The sequence below is a fragment of the Mesoplodon densirostris genome, chromosome 2 (genome assembly GCF_025265405.1).
Source record: "Mesoplodon densirostris isolate mMesDen1 chromosome 2, mMesDen1 primary haplotype, whole genome shotgun sequence".
Taxonomy (NCBI): Eukaryota; Metazoa; Chordata; class Mammalia; order Artiodactyla; family Ziphiidae; genus Mesoplodon; species Mesoplodon densirostris.
In genome coordinates this window covers 108,554,864-108,569,680 of record NC_082662.1, presented here as the reverse complement: position 1 = coordinate 108,569,680, position 14,817 = coordinate 108,554,864, and the positions used below count along the sequence as shown (strand labels likewise).

Sequence of the window (14,817 nt, the reverse complement as noted above, 5' to 3'; positions counted from 1 at the left end):
GGAAGTGAAGAACTTCAAGAAGTGTCAGATGGTTAGATATTTAAACTCTAAAATAAATATACAAAAATAGCCCAGAGTAAATATTAATAAGAGAAACAAGTGTTCTGATTGTGGCTGTACACAGACATGTACATAATATTAATGAGAAAAATACAATATAATAGCTGCATCTGAGCAACGTTTATATAAAAGTATATAAATATTAGCAAGGATTAGAAATAAATTAGAACTATGTATAAAAATCCATATTCACTGCCCCCTCCCACAAAGTTCACAGTAGAAGTGCTAAAACTTCTCACTCCCTTATGAATAATGACAGAACTAATGACTGCTATTTTTGTTTGCTTTTGTATTTTTTTTTAATAAAGCAAATATCCTGGTTTTCAGAAAATGATGGAAGGGGAGATGTTTCAGGTTTAGAATCCAAGTGAGAGAGGGATACCAAGTCATGACAAATTTTGCTCTTACCTGCATGGTAGCTTCATTGGAGGAGAGGATACCACGCAATCTCTCTAAGTCATGATCTCGCTCTCTCATGGCAAGACAAAGTTGACGCAGTTCTTTTTCTTTTTCTTCTAGACTGGAGAACTTTTCGTCTATAGCCCGCTGCAAGCAAAGTCAGCATCCCAAAGCTCCACAAAAGTCACTATTCTGACCACTCTTATTCAATAAGATTCCAAATATAAAGGAATGGAAAACCAACTCCCAAAAGCAGCAAATTAAGTAAATAAATTTCTAAAGTCCCCCTGTGGATGAAATAATCCACAGCATCATGAGCAAAATTATGGTACATACCTCTAGAGCAACATCTCTATCTTGTATTCTTTGCCGAAGTTTCTCAAGCAACATTTCATTTGCTTCAAGGGTTTTGTCCGAGTTATTTCGATACTGCAGGAGCTCCCGAAACTCCTAATGAGACCAAAAAATATTTTCCTTTATTCATTTATTCAGTATTAACTGAATTTCCACTTTGTCAAGGAATTTGTTAGTGATTCAGGATAAAAAGCAAAATGTGATCACTCTCAAGGGGAACACAGTTTAGCAGAGATGACAGACATACAGAATGTCAACTATTCGCATCACATATACGCAGGTGTGTACATATACGCATGTAGCAAGCTACTAGGGGAACACGGGTTGCATTGCCTAACTCTGCCTGAAGGTGTCACTAAAGTTCTCACAAAAGAGGTTACATTTGCTCTGAGTCTTAAAGGACTAGGAGTTTCCCAAGAGGCTGTGGGATATCTCTATCAGAGAAAAAAACTGGCACAACATATGTATACCATGAAAAAGTCATATGCTTAGCGAAATATAAGGGATCCAGTGTGACTAAAGCTTAGAGTAGGTGGTAGAACTGATCAGTCTCTTCTTAAGCGCTCCACTTTTTCCTATAACTTTCATTTTAATCATCTACATAACTCTGGAAATTTCTACACAGAGGTCTTCAGTGGGAGCAGTGGACATATCTTCTCTTCATTTACCTCATACCTAGCCTAGTATCTAACTCACAGAGGTGCTTAATAACTATTTGCTGAATATTTATTGCTTAAGTGTTTCAGGTCTATATTTCTTGTTTCCTACACTTGCTGGTTAGCATCTTGGTTGATGGATTGTACTTTCTATTTCTTCTGAATCCTCCAGATTCCCACCTCTTAATGTTCTACATGTAGCAGGTACTCAACACAGGTGGACCAATGTTTTGAGATGATATGAACATAAATTCCCGAGCTCTAGGAACCCAGTTTTACTTGAAATCATTCTGTGGACTCACCTGAAGCAGCTGCTCTTTGTGACTCAGACTATGGTTGAGGTGCTGAATGTGTTGCTCTTGGGTGCGAATCTCATTGTATTTTTCAGCCTCCAGGGTATGAAGCTGTTGGCCCTTACTCTGCAATTCTCCTTGTAGCTGCTGCAAGGCTTTTCGCAATTCCTGAATTAAACAGATTCCCTTTTCAAACAATCTAAAAATTTCACATGGTCATTAGATATGGAGGCCTTAAAACTTTCAAAGCACAGAGAACAAAAGATAAAGTAGCAAAAAGTGCCATTCTTAAAATTACTATAGAGATACTACTACACCTGAGTCAAATATGATGTGGGAAATCATGGGAACCGTGGATGGGGGTAGGATGTAAATTTGATATTATAGTTCAATACTTATTTTTGGCTTAAAAATGATACACTTATATAAGTACTAAGTGGGACTCTGTTCTACCATAAACCTGGATCCTTTATTTTACAGTAAGCTCAAGGATACAACATTCCTACCTATCCTTTTAAATCTTAAAAAAAAAAAAGAAGGCATCTGCTCTAAGCTAACAAGAAACCATTTAAGAATTATGTGTTTTATTTAAAAAAACATACATGACTAATTGTGTACGCCATTCCTCTGACTTGGTTGTTCTTCCCACTTTTCTGTCTCACTGACTCTTACCCACCCTTCAAGAATAATCTCAGATATCTCCTCCTTTGTGAAGCTTTCCCTGATTCCCTTCCCCGGCCCCTTGTATATATTCCTACAGGACCCCTATATGCCTCTTCTACAGTATTTACCACATTGAAATACTGTTTATGTGACTGTCTTTCATACTATATTACAAATAACTTAAGAGGAAAGAGCCTGTGATATTCACCCTTGTATTTCCAGAGCACAGCCCAATACCTGGCACATGGTATAAGGGCAACAAATGTTGAGCTGAAATACTTAGATTAAGTAAGTGACTCAAGGGTTCAACACAAGCTATTCTTATAAAAAGTTATTATCAGGGCAAAGTCTGCATTTACACAGTGCCACAAAATGATTAATGATTTACTTGGTTATGTTTCCAAGAAGCTTCTTTCTGCTGTTCTCTCTCCTGTGCTGCAGCCTCTACAAATTGCACACATCGTCTGGCATCAGCCAGCTGCCGTTCTTTTTGTCGTACCACCCTCTGGAGCTTCTGTATTTCAAGCTGGCTGCAGAATAAAGCGCTCTGAAGATCAAGCAGAGCCACCTGTTGCTGAGCTGGGGAAGTACCCTCTGAGTTCTGAAAAGAGAGTGAAAATCATCATCACAAGGAGGGCAAGCACAGAGCAGCTGAGAAGAACAACAAGATCAAAACTGTGGCTGAGAGTGGCACATCCTCAAGTGATGCCTGTCCCAGGTGACCCTCACGTACATGAAGTTGTCCAAGCTGACTTTGGTGCAGCATTTCTCGAAGCTTTACCATTGTGTCATTTTGACCTTCGATTACCTGGTACAACTCCTCGGTCTGAAAACAAAGACAGGGAGTACCAAAAATGTTAGCAAGCTAAATATAAATTCCGTTATCTCGCCTGTACTGTACAGATTTTAGTAGCAGGACTATTCCAAAATTCCAAAATTCCAATTTAGATGACACTACAGTTTCTCTAGGCTAAGATCTGTTAGTCTGACAATATCCAATTCAACAAATTATAGAATACTTGTCTACTTTGATGGGAAAAATTGTTTCCTCATGGGTCCTTGACTGCCAAACACTTTACCTCATTTTCCCTGCTTTTCAGAGTTTCCTTGAGGTTTTGAATTGTACCATCTTGCTTCTGAGACGACTCCTGAGCGGACTTTAGTTCACAGCTCATTTCTTTCAGTTTTTCTTGAAGAACCTGAATTCAGCAAAGAAAAAAAGTTTGGCAGGTCAATGATTTCTTTTAACCTCAAATGCAACCATGAAGTCCTTCCTCAAATCTAGGTTTAAAGGATTTCTTACGGAATATTACCTTATTAATTTTTCCCCACATAGCATAACCATTAAAGTCCTAAGTCAATCAGCAAGAGAAAAGTAGCAGGAAATGTGAAATGCTTCTTTTAATACTCAATTGCTTCAGTTCTCATGCACTGTGCTTTCTCTATGACGGCAGCCATACTGGGGGTACTTGTCCACATGAGTCACTGTGGATCTTTCACAAAGACCAAGGAGGTTCTGCTATCTACTACAGGACAGGACACAACAAGGGTACACAAAGCCAGGAGCACAGCGTCCCAAATTGTGGGAATTTTCTTCTAAGCAGATGTTAAAACCCAAGGGCTATAAAGGGGTAAGAAGTTAAACCAAAATCAAAAGCATGAACCTCTTGTCTCAGTGCCTTATACAGTTGAAAATTGCACTCAAGTTTTAATTTCAGACCTAAAAGGCACCAGAAATTCCGATCTGTGCAGAACAGGCTAAAATCTTGATGAGAGATACAGGAAAGAACTACACTTTTAAGAATATATTCCACAGAGCACCAGGCATACACAGTACCCACCTCCCAGGTCCTACTCAGAGAGGTTAACACAGACCCAGCTAAAGCCAGTCACATTCTCAAGAAACCCTGTGATCTCCAATACCTTGTTGGTGGCCTCTGTTTGCTGGATTTTTTCCTGGAGTTCTGTCAAATGGGAATCAGATACAGCCTGCTGAGTTGTACTGGTCTCACCTGAATTCAGCTTTGGTTGTCTGAGTAACTCTTCGGTCGTGGGCTAGGAAGAAGCAGCGAGATGATTAAGTTAAGCGTAGCCAACAATAAAGTTTAATTTTATCTTCAAATGTCTTTGGCATCTTTCGCCAGAGACTTAGAAAACCAGCGTTGCTGAATGGCTTATCAGTAATTCCTGAAGCCAGTCCTGCTCCGTATTCTGAGTACTGATTCACTTCCTCTCTAGCTCCCCTCCCCACCTTTCTCTATGAACCTACACAAACACTATGCAGTTAAAGCAAGTAATTCAGAGATTAAAAAGAAGAGAGAATTTTTTTAAATGCTTATGATGACCAAATATTTGCTTTATCCTATTTTCAATCAGGGAATTCAAAAGGTCAAACTCACACCATCCCTAAGGGAGAAAAAGTTATAGTTCAACAATCTTTCTTACAACATGCCTATTCACATTATTGGAAAAATGGGTAGATTTCAAATATGGACCATACATTAGATAATAGTATTTAATCAATACTAAATTTCCTAACTTTGATAATTGTACTGTAGTTATGTAAGAGATGTCCTTGTCTTTAGGAAATACATGCTTATTGAGCGTAAAGATGTATAATATCTGCAACTAATTCTCAAATAATTCAGGAATAAAAAAATGTGTCTATAAACAGTGAGAGTGATAAAGCAAATGTAGCAACATATAGCAACTGGTGAGACTGTGAGTTCTTTGTACTTCTCTTATGACTTCTCTAACCTTGAAATTATTTCAAAATAAAAAGTAACAAAAATTAAAATAAAATTTAAAATCCATAGGGTCTGGGAAGGAGGTATGTTTTATAGGAATATCGATTCACCAAAAAGATTCAGGAGAAAAAAACATCTCTTTATATTTGGGATGATCAGACTAAGATAAACTTACTGAACTATACCTAATATTCATTATGAGCTAAGGTACAAAAATAAAACTTGAGCAATTCACTGTGGCATTAAATTCCATCTCTTTTCTCCCTGCCTATACCCCCTCCCTTTCTCCTGCACTCCAATTAGGGAAAATACAAATCCATTAGGAAGAGAAAAAAGGCAGCTATTCATTTTTTCTTTACCTCACATGTTCAAACTCTGATTACCACCTTCTAGGCAGTGGGGTTTCGGTTTCAGCTTACCTTAAACCCCTTCCTGACAGCAAGTGACTGGAAGTATAGAGATTTCAGAAGAAAAATCTTTTCTATTCTTCCAGGGCTGTTCATCATTTTTTAAAACATCTATGAAGTACCCCTAATATGCAAAGCACTGTGGGAGTTGGAGTGGGGAGCTAAATGATAAAAGAACAAGGAAATACACAAAATGTAAGCTAGTGACAAGTCCTATGCTATAAAATAGGAAAGCATGACAAAGTTGTTAAGTTACTTTAAAGTGGTTGATGAGGCAGCATTTAAATGAAGATCTACATGAAAAAGAACCAGCTCTGCAAAATCAACAGAAGAATAATAATCCAGGCAGAGGATCAACTAATGGAAAAGACCTCAGGTAGATATGCCCCTGGGAAAGAGAAAAGCCTACGTGGTTCGAGGAGCACTTTCCAAGAGAAATATAATGAGCCACATATGTAATTTAAAATTTTCTAGTATCTTCATTGACTAAAGTAAAAATAAATAGGTAAACTTAATTTTAATAAAACATTTTATTTGACCCAATATATTATACCTAAAATATTATCATAAGCATGTGTTCAATAGAAAAATTATCAAGATACTTTACATTCTTTCCATAATAAGTCTTTAAAATTAAGGTTATACTTCACACTCACAGCATATCTCATTTTGGACAAGCCACATTTCAAGTGCTCAATAGCCACACAGGGCTAGTGGCTGCCTTTCTGGAAAGCACAGGGCTACAGCATACTGGGCAAAGTGGATGGTAATACACGATGAGGTGGAAAGGCAGGGAGGGGCCAGATCTGGTGTAAAGCACCTACATCGGAGGTAATGAAGCTGGATTTCATTCTAACTGAAATGAGAATGGACTGCAGGGTTTTTAACGGAAAAGTAATCAATCATATTTAAATTTTAAATAGCTGCTCTGTGATGAATAGATTGTTGGGAGCACCAGTAGGAATGGGAAGACCAGCTAGGAGGCTGCTGTAGTACTGCAGGGGAAAGATAATAGTGGCTTGGATTATAGTGGTAGTAATGGAGGGAGAGAGAAATGGATAGATTTGGATATGTTTTGAAGGTAGAGTCAACAGGACTGGATGGTGAGACAGGGATAAAGAGAAAAGTAGCAAGGATAATGACTCCTAGAAAAAATTGAGATATTTGTTGTTGTGGGTATAACAGGGAGCCTTGCCCTTGAAGCAGTGTGAATTATGTCACACCATGGGAGAGGTAACTATTTTAATAGATATTTACAACAATTCTGATAAATAATTTTATCATTTATTTAACGATAAAGCATTCTCTATCAAACTTGCCTTCTTACTTCCTCGGTGTAAAACAAATTTCCAACAACATCTATTACAAGTTATTTTTCAAATTTAAACTATAACAAGCAGAATTAAATAGCTTCAAGTTTTAAATGGTCCTATTTAATCACTTTACACCAAAGAATCTTAGAGCTGTGAAGGACACTTTATAAATTAGCCATCTGGTCCAATCCTATCTTACATTTGAGGAAATGGGGACTTAGATAAGTAATTTGTCCAAAGTTAACTGGAAATCAGGAAAAGGATCCAATTAAACCAAATGCAGCTAAGTTGGTAACTTCCTTTTCATGTTTATAAACCCACTGCCTACCATAATGCCTGGAATATTGTACAGACCAAAAGTTTTTGTTTAATAAAGTAAACAGAACAATAAAAACAAAAGCAAATTAACAAAAACAGGCCTGTCTCCTAATTCCCAGATCATTGCTCTAATCTCTCAGTGGCTCTCTTAGAAAAAGACCAGATAAATAGATTAAAAGGTAGATGTTTAATTTAGGCATTTCAACATCAACTTTAAATCCAAAGGATGCCACAGAAAAGTACATAATGAGTCTGGATCTCATCTGAACCCATCTTGGCATGAATCATCACAGGAACCCCCTAATTTGGGAAATGTAATGTATTGACCTAAAGGCTAGAAGATGTTTGTTTCTTCTTTACTCATAATATTTTATTATTTTAAATCTCAGGAAAAAAATGTCCTTTCAGATAAGTCTGCCAAAAGAGTACCTAGCAAAGTCCCATTGAGTAAACAGCTCATAATGAATTCTTGTGAAATATCAAGTACATAAACCAACCACTCCTATGAAGATTTTGTAGAGCCTGAAATCAGTAATACTTGATTTGGTTGAATCAGTGTTAATCTCCATGCTATCAGTTACTAAAATCATGTTGTAATCATAATATAATTTTAAATTCAGTTGCTTTTGACTCAGGACAAATGCTTTTCAGTATCAGAAAAGAGAATTGCTTCCAGGCCTAAGGTTGCATAAAATAAGACCTTTAGGCTAAAAGGCAGTTATTTAGGTCTTCTGGATTAACAGCAGTTTTCTTGACACTTTCATAGTCATAATAGAAAGTCACAGGGCTCAAACTACTATAATTTTCTATCCTATTGTTAGCAATAGGGGATACACAAGAACTATCAACTAGCATAAAATTAAAGGCCTAGTCTTTGACCAGCATCTAATGCTTACCCCTGCCAAAGGGCCTGATCTGGGTTACATAGCTAAGCTATAGAAAGGGATAAATTTATCATAGTCATACAAGAGCAGACTCTGGCATTGCAAGGCTTGAAGCAAAGATCTCTTACTCTCTGAATTTAGATAGAAAAGAAAACTGCACGTGAACCAGAGCTGAATTAATGTTTACCAAGGGACCACACCCCTTCTATGACAGCTTTTCTATTGTAGTTCAGGGCCAGACAATAAAGAAGGAAATTATCACCTAGAATAAGGCTTCAAATCTTTCTTTAGATATTTGACAACATTGGGTCTTCAGACATAAATTCTGTAGAAGGCAAATCAATCAGTTTGCATGTCAGAAAATTAGTAAGCAGGAGAACTACACTGTTGCAGTTTTTCTTTAATACAAGAAAGAAAGAAGGAAAGAGAAAGAAAAAGAAGAAAAGCAACCAGGAGGCATTCTGATGGTGATATTTAACAGTAACCAGATTAAAGAAAGGAATCAAAATGACCTTACAGAACAATCTCGCTCTTAGGATAAGAGCTTTTCTTCATATTTGTAGCAGAATTTAGCTAAAGGAAATTTTTTTTTCTTTCAAGTTTTTTCTTTCTACAAACTAAAAAGAGAACTACCAAAAATAATTTACACTTATTTCTATTCTATCCACATTTGTTCAGAAACAGACAAAAATCAGTCTGCCTTTGTCCCACTTAGATCTGCTTTTGCCATAAAGCACAACAGGCCTTAAGGAGCTTAAAAGTCAAGACTTAAACAGTGGATCCAGAATCCAAAACATACATTTTATCTACAAACACTTTGAGCCTAATTAATCTATTTCCTTCCACTTCTTAATTATTGGAGAAAACAGCACAACAATCAAATTGCCATGATTCTTCAAGCTGAATGTTTTCTTCCTCCTCTCAATGTTTTATTATTCTACAAACAGTAAAGACGGTAAGCCAGGTTACAGCAGAAAGGTCAAACACTGCTGTGTTAAAGGTCTATTTTTTTTGATGTCTAAATTTAGTGAAGAAAAGGGGCTTGACCTAAAGGTACAGTTACCATATTTTAAATATGCTCATTAGGATGCCAGATTTCTTCACAGAATTCCTAAAGAATCCTCCAGCAATCCTTAGGGTATAGAAAGAAGGTCCTGAATTTAAAACAAGTATTTATTTAATTCAAGGTACATCAGACAATGTGGTTTAATATATAGAATAAAAAGGTCTTGGCTGAGAATGGTTAGGAATCTTTGGCTCTGCCTGGGCTAAGTTATTTAAACCATGAGCTTTCCATATCTCTAAATTGAGAGACTGCATGAGATGATCTTTAAGCTCCTTCCCAGCTCCAAAATTTGTTGAGCCCAGGCACCAAGAGAGTATTTTTAATTTAATATGGAGAAAAAATTCCTCTTGTTTTACCTGTAATTTTCTAAGTCTTCACCTTTCTACAATATTGGCCATATTTGAAAGGGGGAAAAAAAGCTTATTTCCCATCCAGCCTGTCCAAACTATTTTTAGATCCTAATATGAAAACACTATGTTTAATTTGTGACATCTATGTCTGCTCACAGAAATACTGTATTGTAAAGCCCAAATTTAGCTGCGAAGCTCAATGAAAGAAAAGGAAGCAAAAGAAAAGTACACAAGCGTTAGGCATACTAAACATTTTATACAAATAAAAACACGTTTTAAACTTTTGGATAGTCATACTTTTATGTAACACTTTAATATATGCTACTTCTGACAATTTTGTGCAAATTCAAAAATATTTCTCCCATTTCCTCTTTCTTATTGAGATGCAAATATTATACATAATAGAACTATTTTTTTTAAATTTCAAGTGACAATCAACAATTTCATTTAGAAGCTCTAAGTTTCTGGGATGATGTTGACTGGTAGCAAGCTTTCCAAAAATGCCTTCTAGATTGTCCACCTTTGTAATGGTATCACTAGAGAATCTGTATCAGGTAGAACATGCCAAATGTTTCACAAAATTAATTGAACCCAGCATTTACTGTTGCTGTAGAAACAAAATAGCATCTGTCAGGTCCCTGTAATAGTAGCTGAATTTAAAAGGTTGGTATGAAATCAACTGGGCAGACATGAACAGCTCAGATTAAGATCAACTGTTATCTTCCAGTCATTAAGAAATTCATGAGTACAACGGATAAAACTCTCCTATCATCTGATAATGGATGAATCCCTACTTAATATCAGACTTCTTCAAACAGAGCTCAGTATACAAACTGGCTGTAATGAGTTTTTGCCTTAACATTTTAAATGACGATACTTGACTTCCCAAGTCTGTTTTATGAACAAGTCATCGTTAGTCCTCAAATGACCTCTTAATTTATTTTAAATATTGCCCTGATGTTACAATACTTTGGTGGATTAATAGGTTTTTCCCCAAACCTTTACCCTAAGCTCTAATCAGTTTGAGGCACACGTGCGATGAAAGGCTTAATGCTCTAGGGAGGGCTAAATAGCAGAACTAACTCCCTTACAGAATAGGAGAAACATTCATAAATCTAAAAATGAAAACAAAAAAAGAAGGGGGTAGGGGATAGAAAAAGGAAGTAAGAGGAAAGAGTTCTAGTGCCAGAAATAAGACTAAATGTTTTTTATAGGGTAAAGGTGAATTAGAAATCTTTCTCTTTTTGTCTTAAAAGGTGTGCAATTTTGATAATTAATGGGAAAGCCAATAGATAATCTTATAAAGAGGACTGTGAAAAACAAATTATCTGAATGAATCACATTTACTAAAGGGGACACAAATGGGCTCAATGATTAATTTTCTCAAGTCTAGAATATTATTAACCTTCACCTAGACAGAAATCATGTGAAGCCTGAGGCTAGCTAACTTCAATCAGAAAGGCACTATGCAGCCATTTTGTATACCTGGACCCGAAGTGGCAAATAATCTTCACAGAGATCATCCCACAGCTCCTGGAGGTCTGAAATCTCCAAGGGATAACTCACAGATGTCTTGTAAAGGGGTTTCAAAGACCTGTTAAGGAAACCAGAACTAACTCCATCTGTCATGATATGGCCAGGCCTGGTTCCAGGTGGGCTGGATTTCACTGGAATAGGAAGCTTGCTCCCTCGGGGGCTCTGGATGGGCTTATAATCAAGACCTTTAATCATGCTAAGAGCTAGCTCCAGCTTGTGGTTACACATATGCTGTGGGGCCTGTTCATCTGAACAACAGTCACATTTTACAAGTTCCTTTGCACTTCTCTCAGGTTCCTCTTCCTTTTGCTGTGGAGGACTAGCCTGGACACTTGCATCCAAAGATTCCACAGAGGATCCCGGTGTCCCTTCTTCCATGCTTTCTCCATCTGGGGGTACCTTCACACTTGGTAAATCCGGTGGCCCAACCTCAGACAATGCTGGTTCTTCAGTGCAAATGCTGGTGGACCACCTGGTAGAAGCGCCGCACGAGATACTTTTTGCCACTTTTCGAGGCACCTTACAAATGGCTTCATAGTCAGAATCAGCAACCCGCAAAGCTGCACAACCACGGCATCTCCTGGGTCGGTTTCCGGGGCCTTCCGAAGCATGACAGCTGTGTAGCTCCTGAGTCTGATCCTCATTTTCTACCCAGCATTCAAACCCTGAATAGGCAAAGTCCTCCTGGAGCAGTGCAGAGTATCTTACATCGGGTAAGCCGGAAATGTCAACCGTTCCATTCCCCGCCTTGGTCTCCGCGCCAGTGTCATCGTTATTCTTCCGATACATGCTAGCAATGCAGAACTTGAGGCGGTCCTTCTCCAGCAGCAGCTTCTGCAAGCGCTCGATAGAAAGGGCTTCGATCCGGGCAATGACGGTGTCGAATCTATAGATCCGATCAAGCATGAAAGCACACTTGCTGCAAGCAAACTCAGCTTTGCCATCCCGGGAGACATCCTTGCCCAGGACGTGCGACAGCAGAACCTGGAGGTTGAGCTTGGATGCCGTGTGGAAGATCCAGCGCCGCTGGTTTCCGCACAGCTCCCGGGCACAGATCCTGCAAATCTCCTTCATCTTCCCTCCTGCGGTTGCCGAGCTTCCCTGATGCGGCTGCTGCTCGGTGATCACTCACTGGCGCTTGGTTGCATTCCGTCTCCCGCCCCGGTGGCTTCCGGCCGGCATGGAACAGCCCGATGGGGTCCCCACTCTGCAGAGGCGCTTCGCTGCCACCCGCGCGCGAGCTCTGGGTACCAGAGTGGTCAGCCCCGCCCCTCGGGGAGGGGGCGGGCGAGGAAACACTTCAGGCGGATGCTGAGTGACAGCAGCGCAGGCCGCGCTCAGAACCTGCCATGTCTCCTCCAGCTGTCTCTCCCACCAGCCGCGGTGTCGTCCTCAATGTCCTCCCTTTCAGCTGGCTGGGTTCGCGGTCCACAAGCGGCCGCCCGCGGCTGACGCAAAAACTCAGAGATTGAGGATCAGATTTCAAGATGGCGCCAGAGGCTCGGCGTCTACGGCCACCGGCAAACTCCTCTGGGAGCTGTAGTCCCGGAGGCCGGCTCCTCGCTCTGCGCATGCGGGGTGGCGAGCGCGTCCCCTCGCCCCCAAACGACTTAGTGCTCCTCGCGGTAGAGCACAGACCTGGCTAGCAGTGGGTACCGAAGTGGAGAGCAGGATGGATGCTGACCTCTTTTAGGCCACTTTTATCTGCTAAAATTTCACCCCCAAAGCGCACCAGTTCCCTCACGGATCCTCCCTTCCGCCCTTGCGGCATGTCCCAAGGCTCTGCTTGGGGAGGAGAAAGCCGAATCCCCTCCCCCTCTCTCCACGGGTAATGCCACGTACTCTGGATGGAGCAGCCTGGCAGCGCCACTAGGTACCGCTGCGCGCCGCCTCCCTCCCGCCTGCAGCTCCCCCCTCCTCTCCCTACCCAGTCCAGTGCCTGGATTAAAAGGCCCCAGGTCTTCACAAGCGGCCAGGGAGAACGGGTTGATAAACCGGAGGTGGCAAGTAGGGCGGATTTTAGGAGGCTCAGTTCAACCTCCCCCTCGACTGTTGGGAGCACCTAGAAAAGAGTACAAGTGTTTCTCCCCTCGTGATATTGCGGTTGAGTTTAGCAGTCCTGGATGATTTGCCCTTTTTTAGAAAAGAAATCGAGAGAGGGCACAAAGCAGTCAGTCACCTGAGAAGGAGTCCAACAAAAGCCACATGAATGCAGCTGGTTAACCAAGATTTTGATGATAACAGAGAAAATGAGCTTTTTCAAGAATGTAGACACCTGAGAGTAGATTGTCATCACTGAATCCTCTTTCAGGTTCAGGTAGACTGTAGGCCTTATTTTGGGGGTGAGGAGGGGAGACAAACACTGTAACAAAAGGCCTTATTTATTTGAGCAAGAGTCCAGAGTATCAGAGAGTGTTGCTGTCTGCAGAAGTGAGGCTGGGAATTTCACTGACTTCAGTTAGTATCTTGTCTTATTCAGCATCATCTAGCAGTAAGTCACCCAGCCTTGGGTACAGAACTTAGATTGCACACAAAGAGTGGAGGGAAGCTGGAGCTCTCTAGGTGGAATCGAGGTGTCAACGTCCGTTTATAATAAACAATTCTCTCCCTGGCTTGAGAGGTATGCAAACTCCAGATGGGAGGAAAAACAGTCCCACACGATCATCTGGAGTTTTCCCAGAGCAGGACGTTTCCCAATTAAAATAATGCTAGATTTCACTAACTTGGCTTTGTGAGATAATAAGGCCAGCAACAGTCAAAGTATTTCTGAACCTCATCTCCAGGGCACAGCCCATATCCTAAACCTGGAGACATTCAGAGGCCTTCGATGAAAGCCCATAATAAACCCCCAACTTCTTACTGAGCATTAAATGAGATGATTTGGGGGAAGTGCTTTAACAGATTTTGGCTCATATCATGTCAATAATAATAGCTAATATTATTATTTTAATATAATGCAATATTTTAAAGTAATTTTAAAGCTTTACGGGGCTCTGCACACATAAAATTGTATCACTCTCTTATTTAATCATCAAAACAAAATCTTAGTAGCTCCATCGTGAGAGATTAGAACAGCTCTTAGAGCTTTGGCTTTAGTAGGCTACAGAACTTTGCATCTGTGATTTCACCTAAAGAGGCATGTTCTGGTCCCAAAACCAAGAATGTAAAATAGAGTTCCAAGTAAAATTCACTACAGGTGCATTTTTGCCTACCTCTAGGGATATGAGCTTCAGAGTCAGAAGAAATTAAGTAACAATCGTAACAATCTTTGGAATCCATAGTGATCTATAGAGAGGCAAGGAGTTTCTGGCCTGCCAGGACACTACCCTGCCATACCCTGTCTTAAGTATTATCCTAAAGAACAGCAAGGACTCAAAAGTGCAAAAAGTGCAAATTAAGACATTAATCAAGGCCTCATCTTTGAATGTGGATGCCAGCCACTTTTTCCTATTGGGGAAAATGCTAATGAAACAAAGTAATTAATGAAACAAAGTGCTCCTGGGGAGCAAACTCTAAATAATACTTTGTATTCACCTGACCTGTAGTCTCTAAACTTTAATGACAACATATGGGTTGTTGGTATAGAAGAGCAAGTCAGTACAAATGGAGAAAAGGCAACTTACTATTGAAGAATATGTTTGTAAAGAATATGTAAGTAAAGATCAACATACTGAAAGAGCTATACATACATATCTAGGCTTCCAACAGATAGAAATAAATCACTCAACAATCAAAGAAAATTTGAAGACAGCACTCTTCACTCCCAGAGAA

At 39.7% G+C, this 14,817-nt stretch overlaps 1 protein-coding gene across 11 annotated transcripts in view; it reads right to left on the bottom strand.

The window, feature by feature from the left end:
* The window catches only part of PDE4DIP (phosphodiesterase 4D interacting protein), a 91,104-nt gene extending 78,260 nt beyond the window's left edge, over nt 1–12,844 (bottom strand). For 6 of the 11 annotated variants that reach the window (XM_060090382.1, XM_060090373.1, XM_060090375.1 and 3 more), the window contains exons 1-8: nt 10,996–12,843; nt 4,349–4,480; nt 3,505–3,624; nt 3,159–3,251; nt 2,814–3,026; nt 1,772–1,930; nt 796–909; nt 469–606 (exon numbers count right to left, since the gene is read on the bottom strand). In XM_060090382.1, the coding sequence (XP_059946365.1) occupies nt 469–606; nt 796–909; nt 1,772–1,930; nt 2,814–3,026; nt 3,159–3,251; nt 3,505–3,624; nt 4,349–4,480; nt 10,996–12,120 (2,094 nt within the window). In that variant the 5' untranslated portion in view covers nt 12,121–12,843. Of the gene's footprint in view, nt 1–468; nt 607–795; nt 910–1,771; nt 1,931–2,813; nt 3,027–3,158; nt 3,252–3,504; nt 3,625–4,348; nt 4,481–10,995 lie in introns of all 11 variants that reach the window. The other 5 variants (XM_060090379.1, XM_060090380.1, XM_060090381.1 and 2 more) reach the window with 3 other exon arrangements.
* Between the last annotated feature and the right edge of the window lie 1,973 nt (nt 12,845–14,817).